At 40.1% G+C, this 26,761-nt stretch overlaps 1 protein-coding gene across 13 annotated transcripts in view; it reads right to left on the reverse strand.

Moving 5' to 3' along the window:
- Positions 1 to 3,078: 3,078 nt before the first annotated feature.
- The window catches only part of ZNF521 (zinc finger protein 521), a 230,011-nt gene continuing 206,328 nt past the window's right edge, over positions 3,079 to 26,761 (reverse strand). For all 13 annotated transcript variants that reach the window (XM_083854564.1, XM_083854563.1, XM_083854562.1 and 10 more), the window contains one exon: positions 3,079 to 3,896. In XM_083854564.1, coding sequence (XP_083710690.1) covers positions 3,867 to 3,896 — 30 coding nt within the window. In that variant the 3' untranslated portion in view covers positions 3,079 to 3,866. The remainder of the gene's footprint in view (positions 3,897 to 26,761) is intronic.

Consider the following 26,761-nt stretch of genomic DNA (forward strand, 5'->3'; position numbering starts at 1 on the left):
TGTTTATTTTTGCGCTGCTATAGAGCAGTGAAGCAAATACTTTAAAGAGAGTGGAACATTGCCCACTAAGATGTAAAGGGCATGTGAGCATTAATTGAGCTTCAGTGTATGACTGAACACATTAAGCTGGAATCAAGGTAACATTTTTAAATTCATGGACAGTCTTATTCTGTGGAGTCCTTCACATTGCCTCATCCTAGACAGGGCTGCTACACCAGCACAATATTCTGTTTTCACACTGAGCTATTTTTAATTGTCACCAATTATAATTCATTTACTTTTATGTGTCCTGGTTGTCACAATATTAACATTTGTAAGTCTTTCCCTTTGCAGGCTGTGAGAATCTGTTGTGACATCTCAATAAAGTGGGATTCAATCAAGGTGTGAATGAATTGTTAATCTTGTTATAAATAGAAAATGCCATATGTTGGTAAGGAAGGGATGTCTCCCTTTTTTCTGTTGTTGAGGACAGTGGTAATGAAACAAAGTGAGTGGTCATGCCAGAAATACTAATACAGTCCTGTCACTGAGAGATGGAAAGAACTTCAGCTTTCCCTCTGCTATTAAGACAGAAGAGATAACTATTAATGTGTCCTAAGCAGAGCTTTTGAAACATTTTTCATGGGGTTTGAAAAATGACTTGGAAATCAGGAAACGTAGTGAGAGCACTGGGCTTGCAGTGAACCAAAGAAATTCTGATACCTCCATGTGGACTGAGCCACCTAAAATGGATTGGAAAATCTAACTTACAAGCTACGAACACATGTATGATGGTAGAAATTCTAGGTTTGGGTAGCTGAATGCCATAAAGACCTTATACATGTTTATTCCAGGACTATCTTTTGTTCAAATAAAGAATCAGTGCATTCCCTCATAAATCCAGTGCTCAGATTTTGTCTGGATAGGTTGCATCACTTCTGCAGTACAAATTCTGTATTTATATCTGCTTTAGGTCTGTGACATTTCCTAAACATAGCTCTGGCAAACAAGCAGAAGGACTAATTGCTTTATTAAACTATCACTTAGGGCAAAATTCATGTCCACTTGAAATCCTGGGAATATAGCCAGTCTCAGAGGTAAAAGGATACCTTGTCCATCAATCAATCCACAAACCCCTTGAATGGATTTATCCTTTTACTTTAGGCTAAGGGCATGTGGAGGGGCTTCTCTTAGCTTTTGCTAACCCAGGGCAGAGAAAGGCATGCCACAGCTGAAATGCACACATGCACACAGAGTGCTGTGTCTCTTCTTCCAACAGGCAAGATGATCTGCCTCTCTTGTTGATTTTTCTAAATGCTGTAGTAATTCCCCAAGCAATACTCAGTTCTCATTGGGAAGTTCAGATGTCTTCCATAATCTATTTAAACAGCTATTTAGGTATCACTGAGAAACCTGTTACTTTAGAAAAGGTAAGAGGATTCCAGCACTTGATACCAGCAGCCAGCTCTCAGAAGCCACCTGGGGCTGCCTGTGGCCACAAGACCCCTCTATTCCCCTGCCCTGACCTCAGGGGACAATTGATGCATGGAGTCTTCATCACATTTGCTGTTGCTGTGTTTACTGTTCCTTTATTTATGTATCTAGAAATTCAACATCTTTGCATGTTTTGCAAGCTGTCATGACATGAGACGCTAGTAATAGACTATGTTTTGCTTGCTAACATATTTTTGACATATTTTAGCTTTTGATTATAAGATTGCATCTTTCCTTGCTACCATCTGTCTCAACTCAGTGGCACTCTGGCATTTACAAAAACAGTAGGGTGTAATATTTCTTCTATACTTGAACTCTACTACAAACATGTTATTTTCAGTCTTAACCAATATGTCACACTTTCACACATGAAGGCTGAAATGCCTTATATCCTTTAAGGTACCTGTCAAAAATAAAGAACATATCATCACATTCAATTTGGCTGAGATGAGTAATATATTAATGAGAATAAGAATGGGAACAGTTTCTGACTTATAAATAGAACTGGCATTTTACAAGCCTTATGTATTCATGCCTGCATTTATCCTTTTGTCAGCACAAATGAGATATTCATACAAAACCTGGGAATTTCTTTCTTGTATTTAGCAAAATCTGCACAATATTTTCAAAGCTGGAGTTTTAAATATGACATATTTTTCTAGGAATATCTGGGAGCCAGCCACTTTCTGACTTTACTTATTTTCTCTCTGTCCTCCATCTGTATGGAATCAAGTCTTTACATTCAGCAAACTGGAAATCACACTTTATATCTACCCTGACAACAGTAGGTGAGCAGTTCTAGACATTTGGACCTGTTGTGATGTGTGGTTGTATAAAAGCAGTATTTTAGCAGCACTGGTTTTCATGGGGTAAAACCAGAATTCCAGCAATAGGATAAGATACTAGAATAGCTGGAGAATGTTTTTTTGGTCCTGTTTTGTAGGTAAGCTGGAGTAGCAGAGGACAGTGGCAGCCAAGGATAGTTTTCACTCCTTTTTTTCTTCTTGAAACTGCAGGCAGTGAGGAGCCAGTTTGGACCTGAGCAAAGCTGTGAGGTGTTGTAAGAGCTCTCCCTGGGGCGTGGTGCCAGTGAGCATCACCCCACAGTGAGCAACACCTCCAATTTGGCTACCCATGCCAGAGCAGAGGGTGAAGGATGTCAGCTCAACAGCATTGCTGGCCAGAACTGTGATGGCTCCCTCTCATCAGTACCAGACCCAGCTCACTCAATGATAGTTCATTTAAATTTACTGATAATTATACATGGAAGATGTGTGGTGACTCCTCCGGCACCCAATGTGTCAAATGTTTAAGTATGAAATTGCTGAGACAGACAAATAGAAGAAACAAACGCATAAAACAGTGAATATCACTCTCAAGCACACACTGCTTTGCAGTGGGGCAGCAGATTTGTTTCTACTATTACATTTATTTCGATACCTACCTTTGAGAAAAGCAACCTGTTCCTACTGAGCAGTGTACAAATCCTGATACAATGGGATTCCAGATCTTGGTGGTTCTTTAGGTAATATAGCAGCAGTAATAATAATGGTACATTCTGAGGAAAAAGACAAGACACAAAGCACACTCACACATAATGGTAAACTGAATTTATTTCCTTTTGGAAAACAATTCCAGTAATCTCCAGGTTCAGACCGCAGAGTAAACATTAATAACAGTAACATACAGGTTAGTTCAACTGATTCAAGAATTTGGCCGTGTGAAATCATTAAGGAAAGTCTTGAACACTCAAAGCTTCAAATGGTATCCAGGAAAAAAAATTCTTTGACAAACTACATAACAACTATTGCATATATGGTAATGCTATCTGTCATATCGCAAGGCTTACAAATATATATACGGGCCTTATTCAACTGTGGGTTTCTGCTCTGTGAGAAAGAGTCTCTTCATATTTTTTGCAAGAATCTTCAGCAATAAAAAATAGTCTTAGATTCATCCGTTTGTATACCAAAAGAGAGATTTCTAGACTGAAGTTTAAATGAAAGGGAGGCCAAACAGAGCTGCAATGGAACATAGCTATTACCTTTTCCCTCCTCCTTGAAAAGGACATTTTTTCTTAAGCTATTTTTTCCCCTCACACAGTATTATTATTATTTGTATCTTTCCTGAATAGGGCCCAAGTCCACTTGTCTTTATAAGACCATTTTAGTATCAGACAACATAATACATGTGCAACACTTTATATACAGGAAGTCTATCCGGTGCTCAAAAGTTCAAACACATGAACATCCAACAGTTTCGATAATACAAGTTTTATGGTACAATACAATGATTCTGAATAATATACATTAACAATGAAAATTTCGTGCAAAGAGTAAAATGTGTTCCCTTTTTGTGCCACAAAGAATTCTCTGGAAGAGACGGGCCTTGCACTAACTGCTGTGCTGGGTCATCGTATGATTCTGCAACAAAAACAAAAGAAACAACTTAGTCACAGGACAGGCACATTTGTGTGAAAGAAGGATGCAAAAACAATTTTCCCAACATATCTTGAAAAATGATGGGCTGGATAAAAGAGTATTCTTGACCCCTCCTTGTTTAAACTAGCCAGAAATAGCATCATTATGGAAGACAGGATTTCTCCCCAGATGTTTCACACCAGTATCCTTTACTTGTGCCACAAGAAGGGCAACACACTCTCTATAGGTAGGGTGTGGGCTGGCCTGCCCCAGTGAAACTGCAGACCCAGGTCAGTGATCCTGGTGTCTGCTTACACATGGCTCATGATTTATGCACTGCAAAAATGAGAAGTGCATTTACCATGAAAGTCTTATGCTAACTGGCCTGTGCTTCCTAGACTGTGGCACTGCTGCAAATGCACTCCTGCAATAAAACCTATTTCCCCCCCATGGTATGGCACAGCATAGTCTGGTAAGAGCCACTCTGCTAGAGAGCTCAGAGACTGATGAGAAAACAGGTGGGGCTGGCACAGCCTGCCCTTTGATCACCAAAACCCACAGGTATTTTTCCTCAGGTGAATGCAGTGCCTGATGTGTGGCATGGACTTTGGAGCCTTAAATTCTCCTTTCCGGTACAAGTAATCACCAAATCAAGCAGCAAACACCAGTTTCACCCTCCTTCCTCCTCATCCCTCAAACCAAGCTGACCACTTTCAGAAAGATGCTATTGTGCTGCCTGTACCGGCTCAGATCCTTCACAAACATCGACCTAAGAGCAAGGGACCAATCCAATACATCCTAAATTTTCTACAATGTACACTGGATCCACAGATATCTAGAAAATGTCTGTGAATGCTACTTCTCAGACAACAGGGCAGCCACTGATTAGTGATGAATTTTCCCCTTAGTAATTGGGGCCAAATTTGGGCCAGTGACCCAGAGGGCAGGGGTGTCACATCCCATGATTTGCTCCCAGCACATCTAGACCCTTCACTCCACTTTATTAAGTTAATCTGTCTTTAAATCTCTTTGGACTAACGCACTCTAGGATGAGCCTGTTCCCACAAGACAGTCATCATTTACAAGAAAGTGAACATCTACTGAACCATACCCTCCAGAGCCACCCATGAAAGGGCACATGAAAACAGCCTCGGTGAAATGAATGTGAAACACAGCGTGACTGCAGACCAGCCTAAAAATCCTCTCTCCCATCCTCCTTTACTCTCCCTAGACTGTGCACGCACACAAATAATAGTTCATGGGACATTTGGCAAGGAAAGGCTCTTACAATAAGACTGAGGAATTTTTAATGTAGTGCCATTCTCAAGATTAAAGGAAAATGACCCAGTGACACTCATAGATGCAATTTCCAGATGTGAATACAAAATGATTTAATGCTGATGGCAGAAATTCCAGACTGCCCAAGGCCAAAGAGTGTTAAAAAAATACACTCCACCACTTGATTTCATCTAGTTCCTCATCCTTCCCATAAAATCATTTCAAAATGCTGTAAAGCACTAACAATAGACGCAGCCAAAAATGTTGTCTGGTCACAGGTAATGGGCTCTGACTTAAAGCACAAGAGCAAGGAAATTAAGAGTTAAGCCTGACACTCAGTCCTTTTTTCATCCTGTTGTGTCCATTTATTGCAGCACTTACAGCACAACACCACAGGCTTATTGGAGACCCTGCAGTACCTAGAAACAACAGGACAAGTTAAATATGGGGTGGCAGCCTGAATTCTGATTTTCTTCTCTGCCTCTGAGCAGGTGAAGTAATATACCAATTGGTACATTGCAGACAGATATTTGTGGGGGTCTTTTGTTTCTAGTCTACTGAGAGTAAGCACATCAGTCATGCCCATTTTTTATTTCTTTTCACTAAGTGAAAAATGCATAATCAGTATGAAGCTGGATGAACAGTTGCATATGAAGCAGTCAAAAGGTGTTTTAAAATTGCAGCTGTAACTGCAGCACCAATGACATTTTTGATCAAAAAATAAAAAAGCCCAAATATGAAGGAGACAAAATAAAACATAGCATAAGGACTGATTTGCCCCAGCTCTCAGTGTCCCTGACTCCTGTGCCCTGGTGCAGGATTCTCTGGAGATAATGAAGAAATAATAGAAAAAAACCAAACAAGTGTTGCAGGGAAGAATGAAACAGGGCAGGATAGGAACATGAAGAAATGCTTTAAACAATTTAGGCCTAAAAAAGGCAACAATATGTCTTGTTAACAGCCGAAACAAAACACAGTTTCCAAAGTAATTAGGTTCCCCAAACCTGAGAGACTAGGGAGAAATTCCTATTTGGCTAAGTTGCAAAAAAATACAAAGTGGAAGCACTTCAGGAACGTAACATTGACAAGACAAGCAGGCAAAGGATGGGAGAAGAGAGATAAGAAAAGAAGGAAAATTCTGTAATCCCACAGAGAGCCATATTCCACTCTACCAAAAGCCATCTATTGGAGACCCCATGTCTAAGTGACTGAAAATTGCAAACATTAATCCCAGTTATGAACTGTTGTTGTTTTTATGAGGGGTGTTGTGTTTAAAAATTTAGGGCAAAAATTCTCCTCTATTATCCACACAGCAGATCTCGACTCTGATATTCTCTTGGCCTTGTGTGCAGTGAGCTGCCGCCTCCCCGGCAGTGGGAGGTCAGGCAGGAGGGGAAAGCGGAATTTGGAGCTCCCACCTCCAGCAGGGACACGGCAGGGCCATGGGACAGCACAGTTCTGCACTTGAGATCCCCTGTGTGGCTTGAAGAGTGTGCTGCCCTTCACTAAAGACACACTAGACAAGCCTGAAGCATGCCTCCTCCAGAAACTTCCACTAGTTTGCCTGAGTTTGGAACAATTAGTACCTCTGCTTGCCAAGGAGAAGCCATTTAGCGAAGTACAGGAGCCATCATACGCCCCCTTCTTTGCCTCCCCCAAATCTGATTGTGCATAAGCACATCTGTTTAATTATGTAGTAGTCTCCCTACAAAGCAAAAATGTCAATTTCCTGCTTAGCCATGGAAAGGGGAAAATATTTTTTTCTCCATATAATCTTTCCTGGACTTCAGCAACAGCTGTGTTCCAATTTCCAAGAGCTGGGATCTCATGAGGAGACACTAGTTTGCAAACACAAATTCAAGTTTTGCAGGCACAAAATGGAGGAACAGGGAAGCAGGAGGGGTGTGTGTGTCACTGCATTTGTTATCATGTAGACACAAACCAGGAAAACTCCTACGTCCCCAGTTTCTATGTCTCAGTGTTATCTGGGAAGCAGGTAAATTACCTGGGAAAACCTGAAATCAGTGTATTTCACAAGCAAAAGAAAGTCTTTAAGTGCATTTGCCCTATTCCTAGAAATAATTATTTTTGATAGCTGAATCCAGAATCCCAACTGTTAGGTGACCTACTGTAAAATTACATGCCACCACTTTTCTGGATGAAAATGCTTTTGTGATATCCCTGTTGTTAGTGTTAAGGACTTGAAAACATGCAAAGAATTTCAGGATAATACTGTGTGGAAGAATCTCCTTGGCAAACAAATACAAAAAGGTTTCTTCACAGAAAGGCTCGAGACAAAAGAGGTAATAATACTTGTTATTTAGTGCATGCCTTTGTGTTTCAGAGGGAACATGAGAAGTAATAGCTAGCAAAAAGTTCCTGCCCACAGCATCAAAATTAACGAAGAAAAAAATACCCACAGATAGCCACAGACTCAGTAGCCCATTAGAATCCTTAATGTGAACTGTGGTTGCATTCAATTTAAATGAGACTTCTGTGTTTTATGAGCAGATGAAACAAGACACGGCTGTACCTGACAAACAGTGCAAAGAGGGTACATGGGAAGAAGTATAAAGATGAAATGTAGGTGCATTATTTCAACAGATGGTGACAGTACCACAGCAGCATGTTATTTTTTCCTTAGTTCAAGAACACAAACATGAGTAATCAATCATCACTGATTAAGTAATTATGGTACCCTACATGTTATCACTTTTCTGGAATCCTTTATCTGTGTACATTACAGACCACCTTGTATTTTTTTGCATTCAAAAAAATAAAAATGCACCCCACTGCAATGCAATCCAGCTCCAGGTTGTAAAACAGAACTCTACATTACTATCAACCTTTAAGCGCTACAATTTACTTTTTTTTTTAACAAAAGCAATTGGTTTCCAACAGGCTGGATAATAAGTCTTTTGACCTGCATTCTTCTTTGACCCATTAAGGTCACCCCTGTGCTCGGGCATATAGCTGACTTAGGAAATGCCTGCAAGTCCTGCATTTCATCTCCTGCCCACTCAAAATAAAGCTTTCTTTAAATGTGTCTGTACGGGTCCCTGAAGACCAGGGAGGCATCCCTGTAGTGGGCAATGGAGGGACAGAAGCTTCTGCCTTTATTAATGAATGCAGACCATTATGAGTCTGGCTGGCTCCTGCACTGTTCCCAGAAGCATATACTGTACGTGACTTAAAATGCTAGAATATTGACACAAAGCAAGCTGGGCACCCCTAAGGAAAATTACTCCTTGGATATAATGTAGGCTCGTAACAGCTATTAGAGTACAAAATAAAACCCTCCGGGATCAAACTGACATATACCGCATTCTACCTACTCCTCAAACATTAGAAGAATTTCTTTGTGAAGGCATTCTCAAGGACAGCATTAAACTGACTTTTGTAGCAATCTGCAACAGCTTTTTGGCTTACAGCTTTTCGTACTAAATCTCTAGTTTGAATCAATATAAGTACTATATCTACCACATTAATCAATACATTTGGTTCAATATATGTTCTATTAAATTATACTTTCTAATCAAGATTTTCTGCTTCTCTTCCCTTCTTTTTTATTCCAACTTCTTATCCTGTACCACACTTCTCAAACTGTCTGCAGCTAAGAAGAGGATGTTAGATTTTCCAGAACTGAAGAGGAAGAAAGAAAGGCTTGTGGAAGGGCAGGCCTAGCAAAACCGAGCACAGGATCAACATGGTTTCCAGAACTTCGGTCCAATGCTTTATTACTTATCCTGGTTGTCATGACCTCTCATACAGAAAGCTCTGTATTGACACTGCTGGAATATTATACCATATGGAAAGGCAAGGGAGGAAGGAAGAGGAGTATTAAGTGGTAACACCAAAACCAAGCAAATAAAACTTATTCAGACTAAATTATAAAAAAGGCAGCACAAAAGGTTATTTTTTCTGTTTCTTCATATTTGTACTGCTTCAATATTGCAGCACAGAGTTTCCTGTCAAGACCTCATTACATTGCTGAAGGATTCTTTCCTGGTAAACTGTAATATGATTATACTCAAGGATTTAATCGATGAGTTACTTAGATTTGTACAATACTAAGATTAAACACAAACTATAAATTAAGATGTAAAAACATATTATTTAGTCCAGGTCTTTGGGGATATGTGAAACACTGGGATGGAAGTCTCCAGCAATCTGAGCGATCAGACACTGTTACAATAAATTACTTTCCCACACCTGTGTTAGATTTGGTGAAATGTGGCTGTTCGTCATAAGAAGAGAATATGAAATGCAATGTCAAAATGATAAACATGCATATCACAGGCATGCAGTGCATTTGCTACTGTCTTACAGATCAAACCCACTGCATTCATGTCCCTCGCTTACAGTCAGTTTCTCTTTTCCTAGCTCCATATAATCACTGTGAATCTGCAGAAAAGCTGTTGCATTTTCTTTTGACATTTAACATCATCTCACTCAGCTCACAATAGTGTCTTATAATACTTTCTAGATGACACTATGTCACCATTAAACAAAAAGGTGAAATAGCATAATAAAAGAGAAGAATAAGAATTCATAGAATTTAAAGACAGAAAAGACCCATTAGGGCGTTTTCTCCACCCATCTTGCCAGTGTTGGATTATTGCCTATAGTGTAATTTCAAGTGTTTTGCCCAGTCCAATTTTAATTAGAGCTTCCAATGCTCCTCCTGGGAGACTATTTCACAGCTCCACAGACCTCAGGGTTAGTATTTTTTTCCTGATGTTCATCCCAGGAGAGGAAGAGGCTCAGCCAACCCCAAATCAGACATGAAACCAAATCTGCATAGTTAGGAGGTGGTTTCAGTAGAATATCTGGGCCATTTTGAAGCATCTGAAAGCAGTAAACTTACTTTCAATGCCCCAACACATTATGGCACTGGCTCCACTGTTGCTGCAAGCAATTAAGAATATTCAGTTATGTGGGTTGCTAAGGCTCAGTCGCTGTAGAGGTAAAAAAACCAGTATAGGTGGGATTTGGGTTTCTGTACTAAGGGTAATGACTTCTACAGTGCACTCCACCAAATGAATTAATTGAAGGTTCTATAATCCTAAATTGTACTGACAGAGCATCTATGGACATTCAGATTGTAAACATTTCTGCCTTTTTCACATATGTGAAATAAAAACAAGCAACTTCAGTTGAAGCTGATTAACAAGTGAGAGATTATTTCCCCTCTCAGACCCCACTCTTCCTTTCATAAAACACTAACTACAAGAAATTAACTTGAATTACTGTATCTGAAATGTAGGAACTAACAAATGTTTCTGATGTGTTTCACCCCATGAACTGCAATGCTTCTGACACAAATGAATATATATTCATATTTCAGTGGTCCCACTTATGCTGAGTGAATGAGGGAACTAGGAAAGAGATATGTCTAATAGTTTTTCATAGGTGAGAAGTAGGAGGCTGAATGGAGACTTTGGAGTTCTGGAGAGAACAGAAGAAGTCCAGGCAAAGTGTCCCTGCCACCAGCATCTCCACTACCACAATGCAGCTGGCAGAGCAGGAAGAGTAGCAATGAATTTATAAATACACTAAAAGCAGGCATGGAGTTTCATCCAGGACAAGTTAGCTCACCAGCACAGACCTAACAAAATACAGTCTCCGAAACTTCAGATTCCCAGGGAAATTGATCTGAACTAAACCAGAGCTATTTCCACAACAAGAAAGAGGCCAAATCCCATGAGAATCTGTGTTCCCATAAATATCATTTATGTGTGGTGAATTGATGTTTACCAGCCTTTGAGGATCAGGTCTGTTCTCAGACATGTTTGCCAATTAAGTGGTCATCTTAGGACATGACTGACCACTGTTGACAATGATAATTTAGGAAAGTCTACACTGAATTGCAGTCATTCATATAAATTAATTCACCTAACCTATGTGATTTGATATTATGTTAATGTTTCTGAAATAGCATGACTGCTAATCAGATTTTATTCTTTATCATATTTATGTAAAACTCTCAGTGTTCTGGTTTTTCCACTCAGCATTTCCAGCTGTGTCAGAGAAAAACTACCAGTAAAAAATCTCAAACTGAAAAGCATGTTTTCAGGGATGCAAACTGAAAATTCAAACCAAACCCAAACCAACACAAAACCCCTGATACCTATTTTTCTTCAGAGACTTCCAGTAAGTCACTAGTAAAATGTCAATGATTCCTTTTAGATTCATTACTATATGCGAGTACATATATCACAGATTTGTTATATGGAAAAGAATGACATATATTCCTGGGTACAGCAAATAAGGCTTTCATCATTGTCACTAGAAGAGAACAGACACAAACACTGATGCCTGTTCACCATCCTTGCACCTTCCTCATTATGAGCGTTGGCAGGGGGCTCCCAGCTAAGCCTCTGACATAAATCAGAGTAGCTCGAAGGCTGTTTTAACCTACGGTGCCAGGCAATCGCCTCCCATGAGCCTGCCTCACCCTGTCTGCTGTTCACTGAAATGCAGGAAAACTTGCAATAATGTCTTCCATTTCAGACCAGGTGTGCCTGGCTGAATGGGAAAGGTGTGTGCATTACCCCACAAAAGAGAAAGTAATGTGGAGAGAGGGCAATGGTCAGGGCATGTTCACAACAATTCTTCAAAACTGGGAAACCTTTTATATGGCAAAGAGGCTGTACTGATAATCAGGATCCAGGTCTAAGTCTTGTCTATAGAAAAACAAGGCCTTTGTGATACTGCAAATGTTTGAAATTAATACACAAGCATTCTTCCTCAATAAGAAAATTGTTCATTAAGTGGGAATAAAAGCTTAAACAAAAAAGGCGGAAGGAGGCACTTCTGAGAAATATACCAAAAGTCTTATTACTTTAGAATATGGTTATGGTTACCCTGGTATAAATTAAGAAAAGCTCCACTGAAATCAAGGGAATTTCAAGACAGGAATAAGCAAGAATAGAGCCAGGCCTTTAGGGTTTAAAACACAGTGAATATTGCTCGTTTACTGATCGATTCTTGCACACCCTCTGCAGAGGCCACAGCCAGAAGTCTCCTCACTGTGTCAGACAGAGCAAGCAGAACCCAAAGTTGAACAAATACAGATTTGTCTGCAGCTATTGTACAACAGAGTAACAGGGGACACCAAGCCTTGATAGGCAATACTGCCTAATAAGATATTCAGGGATTAAGTCAGTGTTTTACAAGACACATGTTCATGGGCTAGCTGTTGCTCCGCATTAAATTTTTTCTTTGTTATGTTTAATTTATCATGCTGGTGCTTTCTAAACAATATCTGTAAACAAGTTTAAGTTTGACCGACCTCCCCTTTTACATCCACAGGCAGCATTTCTACTTTGTGCTCTGATTTCAGATACCTTGAAGACAAATAAATCTGTGGGGGACACAGAGGTAACAAACCTAAACAACAAAAACAAACCCCTTTGTCTGACAATATGTGATCATCTTATGTGAATACAAATTTGCCTAGCTACGAGTGAGAAACTGGCTCCTGCAACTGGAGCTATGCTATGCACAGATTCCTTTATAGGTCAAACCCAATTAAACAAACTACTACTAAATATTTAACAGCTCAGTGCAGTAATTAGTGACAAATAATGGAAGCTTAAACTGATAATTGCACAGAAATGTCCTGTTGGAAACATTACATGTTCCTTACTCCTCCTCTTTCTCTCATACTCAATGAATCCTGATCCTTTTCAAGGATTAAACTGACAAATGAATCTGGATTTTTTGCATATCTATTTGGTCTGCAATGAAGTTTTCTATGACTTGCAGAAAGGAACTTTCCAAGGGGAATTCTTCTCAAATTTCCATTTTGGGTTCTCTGCTTTAAGCAGAGTAATTGCTAAAACATGAATTGATTTCAAATCTTCAACCAACCTGCAGGTCCAGAATTCAAGCTCCTGTCCATAGGATTCAAAAGGTCACCCAATTAAAATGGGGAAGCACACAGAGCTGTGATTTATATGCAAAGGGCAACCTTTAAAACAATGATACTTTCCAGTTTTCCACAGGTGCATGTACAAGAATCTCTTTGAACAAAATTACAAGTGAAATTACAAGTTTCTTGATGCAGTCTGAAAGAAAAGTGCTGTAACTTGTCTGCACTCCTATTATACAGACAGACACATCCCACACTTCTATTGATCGCCGAGTTCACCTCCCTATCTTCCTGACATAACACTGGGTATTATGCTTACCAGGTGACATGGGGACAGGCTGGAATCTGGATTCTCCACACACTGCCAGCTGGTGCATGGGGCCTTGTACAACAGCACATGGCACACTGGAGGTTGTGGAACAGCTCAAGAATAACTCCCAGTGGCTAACAACATTTTCGCTCAGGTGAAAGCAAACCTTGAACAAACCCAGTTTTAAAAATCCTATTTGGAAGTTATCCATCCAGCAAGCATGCACACATACACCCAGTTAAGATAACACAGAAGTGGATGGGAGCATATGTTGGATTCTGAAATCAGAAATGTAAATGAAAGTTTGTCCCCTTGTCCATGGCATGTCAATTTTAGACTGTGTAGGACAGAAAAGGAAAAGCAATGGTGCTCTGCTAGCTCTCCTCTTCTTCTAAAGGCTCCAAACTCTGTTGCACATTGGTGCATCTTTTTCCTTCAAGACAGTTTGCAAGGAAAGCCAGATTGAGCAGATTTGATGGTAACAGCCAAGGATTTCTGAGCTGATAAGCAGAGGCCCCCATGGATTTTGTGCTCTGACTTCCTTCACAACCAGTTACTGTGCCAGCCTATCTTGGACATCTTACAGTCCTTATTCCTACAGCTCTTCAAACAAGGAATAGCAGGAACTGGGACAGTGCTTATGTGGAAGGCTTGGTGTGTGTGTGAATTACAAATCTACTACTTGGAAAAGAAACTAAGGACAATTTTTATCCCTTCATAGCTGGTGATTAATTAGACAGTTAAGAACCCTATGTTGAAATGTTTTGTTCTTAGAGCAACCTCATCTGAGTTTCCCCCTTTTTAGCCCAAGAAACTCTGTTTTAAAGGCGACTTTTAGAGAGACCAGAATGCTATTTTGACCTTTATAACAAAGTCATTCTCTAAATTTTGTGAGAACATACACTGTAAATCAATAAATCTGGAGCATTTACTAACATGTGGTACCAGGACAAGAAAATTTCATGTTTGTCATTGTGGTTGTTGGTTGTAAAATGCAGTTTGGATTCTCTATTGTCTTCTGTTTTCTGGTTTGGTTTTTTTCAATTGCATTTGTGTAAAAGAAGTGTGAAATGTGACCACAGCTAAATGGGAGGAATTTTACTCTCACTTTCTCCTGTTTACAGAACCTTAAAAAATGGGGAAGGCAGCAAAGTCCAATTCCTACAATTTAATACTCCTCCCCCAAACAAGAAGTAGCACACAAAGAAGCATCCTTTTATGCCTTTTTCCTTCCTCCCGGTGAAAGATGATGTATCCTACCAAATGTCATTCTCTGAGGTTGGTCATTCTGTTTCTTGTCAGACAGCTGGCCAGTGACACGTTGCAAGTCAGGCGTGCCATTAGGTCCTGCCTTGACCCTGTACTGACAGTCGAAGAAATGCTCCCACCCCTCACCTCTGGTTTGGCTTGTGATGCCAGATACTACTGTCTCCTTGGCTGTCTCCTGCTAGGGGATCCAGCCTCCTGCAGCTGCTGCTTTCACCCCTCGTTGCCCATTAGGACTGTTTTTAGTGTGGCAATCTTTGGATTGAGTGAAAAGAATCACATTTACGAGGAAAATAACTGGAGACAACACTCATTTGCTGTCTACATTTAGTGCCAAGGTATCTGAAACAGAGAACTTTAATTCCTTTACAAAAAGATGTGCTGTAGCTATGGTGAGGCTAATTTATAGCCCTCACGATCTTATGTAATTTGCTACTTCAAGTTAATTTTAATTCATCAAAATAAACCCCACCTAATAAGAATAACCCTTTAAAGTAAAGTATTAGCTTGAACCCAGAAAAAAAATAAAAAAGCAAAATCTTTGCAATTAGAGGGCAATTCATCATACCACAGTGCACACTTATATAAATTCGAAAGTTAGCTATAAACAAGTACCCACAGCAATAGTGCCATGCATAAAGGGGCAGGCAACAGGAGGCCTTCTTTCTAATAAGCCCTCAAAGGAACTTGCCACACAGAAGTGGCACTTATCCTAATTTAAAGCTCTTGCAGTTACTTTACCATGCCAAAATTTATAAACTAATAACTTTGGTAAACAGACTGGCACTTCAAACAAAAACCCACACAGCAGTTCAGGCCCACAGAGAAAACAGCCTTCTTAGAAAGGTACTGTCTTCAACAGTGAGATAAAACATTTGTTTGTGGGCTACTCTTACAGTCCCTGATGTTCAGTAACAATTCTGCACCATTCCATTACATCTGTACTGTCACTTCACTGTGGTCTGTAGTCTATTGTCCCCACAAATCTTTCTAGCATCCTAAGGCATATTACACACCTGTATATTTGTGTCCTGGTCAGTTCAAACAAAGAAATACCTCTGGATTTGAAAGAGCCTACTCTGAGTCTGCAACCTCCCTTAAAGTGTGATTAAATAGTCAGAACAATTTGCTTTCAAATTACTGGTTTAAAAACATATTTAGTATTTGAAATTCAAGCTCACATTCTTTCTCATCTCTATTAGTTTTGATTCTCAGCAACTGTTTAAAATTTCAAAGAATTATACTATTCTTCACTTATATACATGAAGAAAAAAGAAAATCAGAAAGCAATAATAAGGGCTAAGCAGGAAATTACAGAAATGTCTGTAATGCATGCATACTGGATTTTTTATTTTTTTTTTTGTTATATCCCAAAACCACATCACTTTGTACGAAGTTCCTTTTCAAATCAAAGCAATACAAAAGTAAAACAACTGCAGGCAAAATTTCTAAGACACGACACAGTTTGTGTCAGAACACTCATCACTTCGGGCTGACCTGTCAAAGTATCTTGGGAAACATGGTGAAAAGACAAATCTGCAAGTTCGTAAGAAACTCTGAATGATAAAAACTATGTGTTGCTCACAAACTACGGAATGCTGTGCCATGCTAGCTGAGCTGTACTGGTGCCTACAGCAGATGTCCACCCCTTCCCTACTGCTTCTAGGCATACCTGCTCAGGCTCTGCTCTTAAGAGCATTGAGGGGGAGGCAGCATCAAGAAGCTTTTACAGAAGAAAACAAAGTAATAAAAAGTTTGTGCTTAGATGAGTGATGTGGAATTGAAAGATCAGAATTTAGTACTATACACAGACACCTGCTGTCAGCAATAGACCTATGTCATAAATTTGATAAGGGTGAAGTTAGCAAGACGACATTTTTAGACCTTGACCGGCAATTTCTGTCACCTGCATTTTCAGGAGATTTTCAGCAACTTGCAGAATTCACCCCTGCATCCAACCCACTTCCTTGGAGGACCCAGTATTGTCTCAAGAAGCCTCTTTTTAGGCGTTAAGAATTAAGATTTTGGCCACAGGGCTTGTTTTTCCAGAAACAAATGCATTGTCAAGACAATCTACAAACTCAGCAGAGAGTAATTTCTAACGGTTTTTGAAATACCTCTTTTCACAGATATATTTCCCTATTAATTTCTGCACAAGAGTCTGACATCTGTAGAGACTTACAATTCTCTGCTAAATTTTCAGATTAATTCCTACATGTTCACTGTATATTGTAAATCCATGTGGCCTGAATATTCAAATCATGGGCTACCACAGTCCTCAGTGCATGTTAAAGCATTCCTAACACTGCCCAAACATATGCCAGCTCATAATAGCCCCACGGGATTGTTATACCAATTAAAAATCCCTGGAATTCATTGGAGTCTGAGACATGCCTGTGAGGACCAAAAGGGAGTGATACAGAACCAGCTTGCAAAATAAACAGGATTTGCTGCGTACTGAGGGAATCCTTGGCTGTCTGACTAAGGTACCTTTTATACTGGCAGGGGATGCAAATTGGAGCCTGAGGATCTGCACTTTCATTTTCAAAGCTCTTTGCAAACATCAACCACTTCACCTTCACACCATTGCTTCAAGGGAAGTAAATATGTACAGTTCCAGCATCTTCTGTTTTCTGGAGGTGCAAAGAAGCACAGGGCACTTTTACAGTCTCTGTTCAGGCATAAAAGGGAGCTTTTGACAACCTCTTCCTTCGTGGGCAAATGAGTTTCTCAAGGCCACAGAGGGAATTGGTGGCAGAACAAGGTTTTCTGGAAAGATCCTGCTATCCAGCCTGGTACTGAGTCCACCCTGCCTAACCTGCAACACACCAAAGCAACTTGTAGAATTCTAGCCATTCACTGCTTCAATGTGGAGGGCAGATTACTGCATGTCACCCTCCATAATCTCTCCTGTTAGAGGAATTCTACACGCTTCCTGGCGACCTCCCCCTTTGCTTCCCCCCCTGTCAGATGGTGGCAAGGTTACAGACAAGTTGTTTTCTCAAGGTTGAGATTAAAAATGGGTCTGTGATTTGCTAAACATTCCTCTGAAGCATGGGCAGCATGCGCGCGCGCGCGTGTGTGTGTGTGTGTGTGAGTGTGTGTGAGTGTGTTTGAAAAGGACCCCAATAAAAGGAAGGAATGAGAGATGCTAAACAATGCTGTGCAAAGTTGCAGACTGTTCGGCTACAGGCCAGAAAATGAATCCAATTTTTCATTCTGTCATTATAAATATTTCAGTGCAAATGGTACTGATTTTCTGCAACTGTGGTTAAGCAAAGGGCCTCTGAGTGAATATTTAAGGTGGAAAAAAAGAGAAGAAGAAAAAGAGGGAAAGGGAAAAAAAGAAAAATAAGAGGGAGGGGGAAAATTAAGGTTAGCAACCAATTAATTTCAAACTTTCAGTGTAAAAGATTCTGGGAAAAAATCTACAGTGATGCAGCGTGTGACTCGAAGGAGGGAAAAAAACATTTACTCTGCTCTTCTTCTGACAGTTTCTCATAAAATATCTGCAGTCCATCTATCTTTTAGTACTCCAGGCTCCTCTGGAGAGCAGAAAATAGTAGTTTAAAGCTCACTTCAGTGCCAGTCTGCGGGAGATTGCTTTCCACAGGACCCCTGCTGATGGAGGCCTAGGGGAAGAGGCCCAGGAGTTATTCAATCAGTCCAAGGCTCTGGGGCGGCCAGGGCTCCTTTGAGGGCTGATTATAAAGCTGCCCTCCTGTTGCCTGCCTCTGAACAGAACGAAATGAGCAGCCTCTTGCTGAGCAGATTCTGCAAGAAGGAATTTCACCTGTCATGGAGTTTGTCAGAATTTCAAGATTTATCTTGGTGCAAAATTAATAAAGTACCAACTAGGATTTCAGCCTGACTACTCAGCTGTGTCATCTCAAAGTGATCTTTCACCTAAGAAAACCTGGACACAGAGCTACTGAAGTCATTCTTGCCCTACTTTTGCTCAGGAGCTTTGGTGGATGCTACAACTGAATAATAAAATGATTAGAAGTGGATTTCCTGACAATTACACCCAACGTCAAGAGCTGGGTGGGTGCTACCGTCCTAGTGTATGTGACCTTCCACCTTACTTCTGTGGTTACTAAATCTCCCTGGAATAAGCTAGAAATCTCAAATAGAAAAAGATCATTTCTGCAGTTTATAACCTAGCAGGTCCCTTATGGCAGCACATCTGTTAAGTTCATACACTGGTATTCCAGGTCTGGATTTGATTTATAAGTTTTAAAGGAATACAAACAACAGACTACATGAGATTACATCCAGTGAAACACTGCAAATTAATATTGCCATGACAGTCAAGTACATGGTCTTTTAACCATATTCTGAGTTTAATGTTGTGGTAAAGTGCCAGGTTGATAAAGCATCATCTAAATCTCTGTGAGCTGAGTGCAATTCTTTCGAAGCTAGACAGTCTCACCAGTCTTCTGACAGTGCCTTACAGCAATAATAATAATAAAAAATCTTCATACACTACCTGTTTAGTTAAGACTGAGCTAGCTTATAGCACTTGGTCACATGAATACCAAGTCTCAGGTAGCGAAGAAGCAACTTGCAGCCTACAAGAGAGCCTTTCAGCTAAAAGAGTAGATCAACTTGGAGAAAATAAAATTCAGCTGATGGGTAAATAAATATTATTCAATTTATAATGCCGTTGGTTCAGATCTTGACATGGAAAGACAGAGATCCACTGTACCAAGAAACCATAAAATATGCCTAGATTGGGAAGAAAGATGCATTTGCAATCAACAGCTCTTACCCAGAGCTGTGACAATTTCTCTGTACTGTTCAAAGCTGTTTGCTGTTTGGAGCAACAAACCTACCTTTCTATCTATTTCCTCCCCAGAATTTTCTAACAAGAACTTAAAACAAATGGTAACATATCCATTACCTGCCTCCTCACCCTTCAACGACAATTCAGCATTAATGCACATCATAAAGCCACCTTTACCAGGCACTAGTAGTGTGACAGTTTAAACACCAAGAGATCTCACAGCAAAGGGGGAGAGAGAAAGCACGCAAGTGAATGCACAGATGGTGGGAGGGGACACAGGGTGCTCTCAGCAGGTTACAGTAGAGATGCATTAACTCCTCAGAGGGATAAGGGCTTCCCACCAGTACAGTCATGAATTATAACTGAGCATGGGAGTGAGTTCTTAGTGCCTGTCTCACAGCAAATATACTGTTCCATTTTCCTGCACCATCACCTTTCACCTTTACAAATGCAAAGCCAAGCAAAATGCACCACTAATATTTAACAATATCACAAGTTCTTTATCTTACACAGCACACATCCACACAGAGGAAGTATGGGGGGAGGCAGAGTATTCACTGACACAGCGTATCCCCGAGCAAACTTACACACCCATGATCCGTGACTGTGCCTAGCGATTCTCCTGCAAAATGAGACTATAACAACACAGAAAAACAACTAAAGCTGCACATAGAAATGTGTGTAACTCAGCAGTATTGGTTCATGAGAACTGAATCATCTCTTTCTCTCTTCCTTTGTTAACAGGGTGGAGGACACTCAATTTCAGCTTTGAACACAAAGGAAGATCAACTTAAAAAAAAAATCACAAGATACTGCAAAATTACACTCTTTTCCCATCCAAAACGTTTATCCCTTGGTTTGATCAAAGCATAGTGAAACTGACTCCAATAACAGGTAGAAATGCTAAACCTAAAACCTGTTCCTTCTGGCTGAGGGGCATACACATTTTTTGCAACATACACTTCTAGTTGTGTAGCCACTCTGCACCAGAGTCTTTTCACTCATGTTTAGAATGGAGTGGCCCAATGATGCTCTTACCCTGCCCCTGACAGCAAAAAAATAAAAAGCAAAAACAAAGTAAGGGAAAGAAGAAACAAAAAAAAAAAAAAAAAAAAAAAGGCACCACTTTTGAGCCAAGTTTGCTGTTTACTGGAGTGTCTCTTTATGAATCACTGACCACACCTTGTTTTCCCAAACTATCTGCACCTCCTCCCTAGGGGAATTCATCCCCTCCCAACTTTCCTCCTACTCAATGAACCTATCAATGGAGAAAACTTGTTCTTTTTTGGCAGCTGAAAATTTGACCAGTTTTAAAGGATTCATTTACCATGCCTTTCACTTTCGTTTAAATCCTCCCTGTTCTAAATGACAGCATGGCAAGCATTGCTTTTAAGCAGTATTCATCTTGCTTACCACATCTCAGCCTTTTACAGATGGCTGCTCTCTCTCCAGCAATGGAGCCTTACTCCTTTATAGCTTGAGGGCAGAGACTCTCACTAGCTGTAGACTCGCTGCAAATATCACAATAAGGACACAAATGTGAATTTGTTGTAAAATACGGGATGGCTCTGGAGGTACCTTGCTTTAGAAAACTCTGTCAAAAGCAAACAATATATCTTTCTCCAAAATGCACAGCAGCCACACAGTTGAAAGAGCTTTTCCAAGTGATCTAACATGTCAATGGAATCAGGATGCTTGTGAATTTTACACTTTTCTCCACTTTAGGTCTCTGATCAATATTTTAGCTTCTTTCACACTTAATATATTCAATGCTGGTTTGGCAGCATGTCTTGTGGAACTTAAAAAAAAGACCATCCTGAAGTTTGAGGAGGTGCTCTGTGGTGGTAGGGTTTGAACTACAGATCTTAAGAGGCAGCAGTTTTGCTGTTACCAAACCCCTGTACCTATGCTTTGGTACCCCGAAAACATGGATGAGTGAGGATGCTGGGAGCAGCAACAACCTTGTGCCAGTGCTCCAGAGGGAAGTGGGAGCAGACCTTGAGCTGCAAACTTCCAGTGATAACCGTGTGCCACCACTCTCTGGGAAATGACAGGACCAGTGGAGAGTGGAGCCAGGAATAAGGAGCTTATTCATAGAGATGGAGTGAGGGGGGCCAGCAGCGGGGTAGGGGGAAGGGAAATCAGATTTGCAGAACTGGCCATGAAGCTTCTCAATACACCATAGCTGGATGCTTCATAAAGTCACACTGATGGCAGTCCCGGAGATGGCCATCTGTTGTCAGCTCTGGGCCAGATGAAAGATAATATAATGGCAGCTACTGGTAGCTAACAGCAGGGCAGTTGTAGGAAGGAATGTGTCCTAGAATGAAGAAGTGGTGCTTCCTGTTTAGCACAGAAAATCAGCCATCGATATCAACTACATTAGCAAGAAATTAATGGATGGACAATTAAGAGAACTGAACTGATCTACCAGGGAAATTATTCATATGCAAACAGAGTGCTTATTTCTTCTGCTCATTCCAGGTGTATGTGCCAACTGATCTGACTAATGGCAAGGTGTAGACTGAAACATTCAGGGCACAGATGATAAAACCTCATTTTCTGCAAAGGGCAGAATTCCATTTCTAATGATTATCTGTGGGTCAGGGAATACATTTACTGCTTTCCCTGCCCTCAGTCTATGACAGGACTCTCTGATGTTCACTGAGGTTTCTATAGGGACTGAGGGTAGAAATTGGCCCTTATGTAACAACTGAACTTACCCCTAATATTACCATGATTTATTTTTACATTATTAGCCTTATCATTATTACAGCATCGCTCAGAAGAAAAAATGTTTGCCTTCCCAAGCACTATTATTTCTATCTTGTTCCTTTTGTTGTCCCACAATCGCCTTTCTGCTTCTCTTCTATTCCTCTGCTTTTTGTTCCCTTCTTCTTCTGCCTTTCTGTGCCTTTTTCTTTCTGAAGCAACTTTTGATTTGCTTCTTTAGGCTGAAATCTCACACACCTCACTGTTCTATTTGCTAAAAAATCTCAGAAATTATGATTTTAATGTTGACATGTAGCATCACTGATAGGTTTCAGAGAAAACATTTGCTGCTTTCAGACTGGAAACCATGAATTTCACTTAACATTTTTGCATGCCATAAGGATTTGCAGTCATAAGGATTAAAAACTGTACTACATTATCTAATTCTGCAGAATCTATTTAATATAGACCATATGAGTCAATTTAGAGAAGAGATGCATGGGTTATTTTTTTAACAGGTACTTATAATATGCAAAAAGAATCCTGCCATAGAAGCATATAAACAGGAAAAAATAGGAACATATATTCAAGCACATACGCTTGAGTATGATTCTATCCCCTAGAAAGAGAAGGAATAAATTTTTTTGCAATTTTTAAATAGGTACTTAATGAATGTCACTCATGACAGTATATTTACTTTTCACTTTTTATCATTTTATTGTCCTTTAAGACTGAATTTCTTTTCAAGATTAAAATGTGTATTTAAATGTAAAATCCATCACTTAAGTGCGGTACCCTCTTTGCCAATTAATTCTGTATTTTCATCAATAATATTACTCAAGCATCTGAAAAAACCAACCCACAATTGTCATTGAATTGCTCCAGAAATTTAAGGAATGCTCTCACAGGGAATGTATAAGGGATGTTGTGAACACATTGTTTCCTGCTTATTTCCAGGAAAAAGTGTAGAAAATTTCACAGTATGGTATGTAGAGTTACTAATAGATGAAGTATGTGGAGACAAATAAGACACATTAATACTAAGCTCATCTTTGACAAGCACTATTTTGTGAAATCAAAATGGTCCCTGAAAAATTCTGGCACTTTGGGCTTGGTGGGCTTTGCAATGTGCTATAAATATTCATGAACTAATGAAGTACCCACAGGGAGTGTTTACATTTGAATAGGCCAATCAAAGGCGGGTGAACTCACAAGCTCCAAACCTGGAAATTTCTTATTTAGGAAAGAATTACCGCATGAAAACCTAATGTGTCCATAACACCCCTCAATCCCCAGGAGGGAAGGGGCATTGGAAGGGAATTCAAAGAATTTCTTTTTGTATTTAAACTTTGTTTGACAACGAAGCAAAAGACTTGCAGGGGAAACACTTAGAAGGTATATTCTTAAAGAGCTAATGCATAACTGCCTCCACCACGCTTCTCTTGATTGCCTTTTTGAGAAAATTTGCAAAGAAAATAATTCTGCCTTCTAGGGGGAAAAAAAGTCTCAAATCTCAGGAACACAAGTCTGAATTTTTTAAATCTTGAAAGACATGGAAAGATACTCACTGCACATATTGGTGCACACATATCTATCTGAAACTGAATTCACAGTAAGGGCTCAGGAATAAAGGCAAACTTGCAATGCATGCAGCTCAGTCTAGTCCCCTAAAAGACAAACATTAATTATTATCTCTGGAACACATATTATTATCATCATCCTCACTCACAAGATGGAGAGTGTACTTGGTTATGTAGAGCAAGTTATTACCTGACCTTACAAATGAACCCAGATATTCTGACTCCTGGGCATTTGCTCTGAGAAAAGCAACCCGACTGCCTGCTAAGGACTAAGGCCAACATTAATGAATGTGATGCCTGTATTTACACATCAAAAGTGTTTTGTTGAAACTTTAAATGAAGCTATGGCTGCTCAGCACCTATGCTTTTATCAAGGCTCCTAACTTCAGGCATTTTTGACCTGATTTCCTGATGTACTCAGCACCAGCAACTTGCCCTGGCCTTATCTGCAGCTGGAGGTGCTCAGCACCCTCTCAGAAATAGGCCACTGAGTTTGAAAATGCTGGCCTAAAGCTTTGACTGTTAATTGGATTCCAGGTAGGCTTCTTTTTAAGAAGAGCTGACAAAGTTATTCCCTGCTGGCTCCTGGCCTTTGGGGCCTAGAAAGCCAGCATCTATGTACCACTCTTCACCCTAAGAGCTTGGGGACCTAGAAATGCCAAAACTAATCTCCAGTTTCACTTTAAAAAAATGTTTTGAGGCCTTTTCTTTGTGAAGAAAACATCCTGCAGGTTTGAAAGTTTTGTGCCTGTTTTTGCTTAAAGAGCATAAATTATTCACTGTCTCCCCTGCTGTTGGGACCTCCATGGCACACAGACTCAACTACTGTGGGGGCAAAACAATCCTAGATGGAGGTAGCTGTGCCACTGCTGCTATGGCTGATGCTATTCCTACACCAACCTCTTTTCCAGCTGGCCCCAGAAGGCCTCTGCCACAAGGAGACAACCCCAGCCCAGGTTAATTAGCAGTTTTCTCTAGCTGACCCCCAAATGAGAGAACATAGTGTTTGAATCCCAGCTCTGCCACTGTCTCCACTCAAGGTCTCAGTCAAGTCTTTAGTTCTTGAAATAGCCTAGAGCTTGCTTAGTTCTGCTCCAGCTCAGGTCAAGGGTATTTTAAAGGCTGTTTTAAAATGTTGAGTTTTTGGGAGCATTTTTCAATGCTGAGATCTTTGGAAAGTTTAACCCTTAAAGAAGTGAGGAAGAAACTAGAAGATTAGTTTCAACAGTGTAATTGGAACAAGAAAATGGTAAAACTGGAAACCCAGGGAAGGACTCGCATTAAGCTACATAAAACTTCCACAGACTCTTCTATACTGCCTCTGTCCCGCTTTGTTTCAGAGGCTTGTACTGGGAGCTAAGGATGTTCTCCTGCTGTTTGAAGCGACATGAGTAACATCTGCTATGAGTGCTTCATTCTTTCTTTCATCCTTTCCCTGGGGAAGGAGCTGTGTATTTTGTTTTGGTAGAGCTGCGTTGCTGTGGGTTGGGATTTTGGGGAAGGTTTAGAAATCTACACACAGGTATATGTTTGTATGAGAGAAGGGAGCCTTTGGCACATGTAGGTGCATCCTGCTCTTAAAAGCATGAGTTGAAGACATCTGTTGTAATACTTAACTGCTGTGGAAGTTTGTTCCATGCTCTCACAGGCCAGTCTGTGAGGAACTTCTAGCTCCTGAGCAAAAATCTACAGCTCTTTTATAGAAACGCTCACAAAGCAGAACTTTGTCAACTACCACATTGTTTCCAAATGGGAAAAACTCAGGTCATCTCTGAGATGTGCTTGACCTAGTCCACCAAGAAAATGAAGGACTGAGTCTTGGAACACAACTGGACAAACATGCAGGAAGGCAGTATAGACAGCAAGAGAGCTGATTGAATATGCTCCTGGTCTCCTTTGCTACTGAGGGCCAGTGCTGCAGCTCTCTGTATTAGCTGGAACGTCCTACAGGCTGATGGCTTCATGCCCAGGTATTCTGTGCTGATGGAGTCCAGATGGGAAGCAGCAAGGGCGTGAATCACTGAGGCCAGGTCCCTTTTGAACAGGATGAGAAGCAACTGCTGATCCAATTATTTCTTGCCCTAGTTTTCATATTTCTAAAGTGGGGACACTTAACTACCCCAGGGGCAACTAATTATTAGTCACAAGAAGTTGAGGAAATGTCCTAATTCACCAAAAAGAGATGTAATTTTTGTATTGGGCAAAATGGTGCTGAGATCATGTAATCTTGGCTAGAATAATATTGAAAACTAACTATCGTCACTGATAAAACACTGAAAAAAATGTACAATTATTCATCAGTTCTGTTGGATATCAGTACCTCTCTGAAACAGCAACATCTGCATAAAACTAAAGCAAATTCATTCATTCATTCACTCTGGGTAACACCCCACAAAGGTACCTCATTCCTCACCACAATATGTTGTGTCCCTGGAAGTGTTTAAGGCCAGGTTGGAAGGGGCTTTGAGCAACCTGGTCTTGTGGAAGCTGTCCCTGCCTATAGCAGGGGGTTGGAACCAGATAATCTTTAATGTCCTTTCCAACCCAAATCATTCTGATTCTGTGGAATTAATAGGAACACTGGAAATAGGAAAGAAATGGTCACTCCTCATCAGAGACAAGAGAAGTACAAACACCAGAGCAAACATCTAAGCCTATGTCCTATAAGACTAAGGCAAAAAAGGAGCAGGCACTGGAAACAGCATGTGGGCAGGAAGAAAAGTCTTAATAGGTACAGATTTCTTTATCATAATTTAATGAAAATTCAATAATAAACTAGTGATAAGTTTCTTTACTTTCTGATCTACTAAAAAATCAGTATTATGGTAATGGACGGAGAACATTATTTTAGTTATATCCACCCTCTACAGAGAACTGAGTGATCTGGGTGTTCAATTAGAAGATTTTAATCTTTTGGGGGAAATCTAGGCACCCTATAAATGCATCTACCTTTCAGCTTCCTTATCTTATACTTGGAGATTGCACAAGCCTATTTCAGAAAAGTCCTTATTGTGTAAAGCTTGTCTTATTAAAAGCTTTCTATTCTAAAGAATAAACATT

This window comes from Zosterops lateralis (assembly GCF_965231275.1).
Source record: "Zosterops lateralis genome assembly, chromosome: 1".
NCBI lineage: Eukaryota > Metazoa > Chordata > Aves > Passeriformes > Zosteropidae > Zosterops > Zosterops lateralis.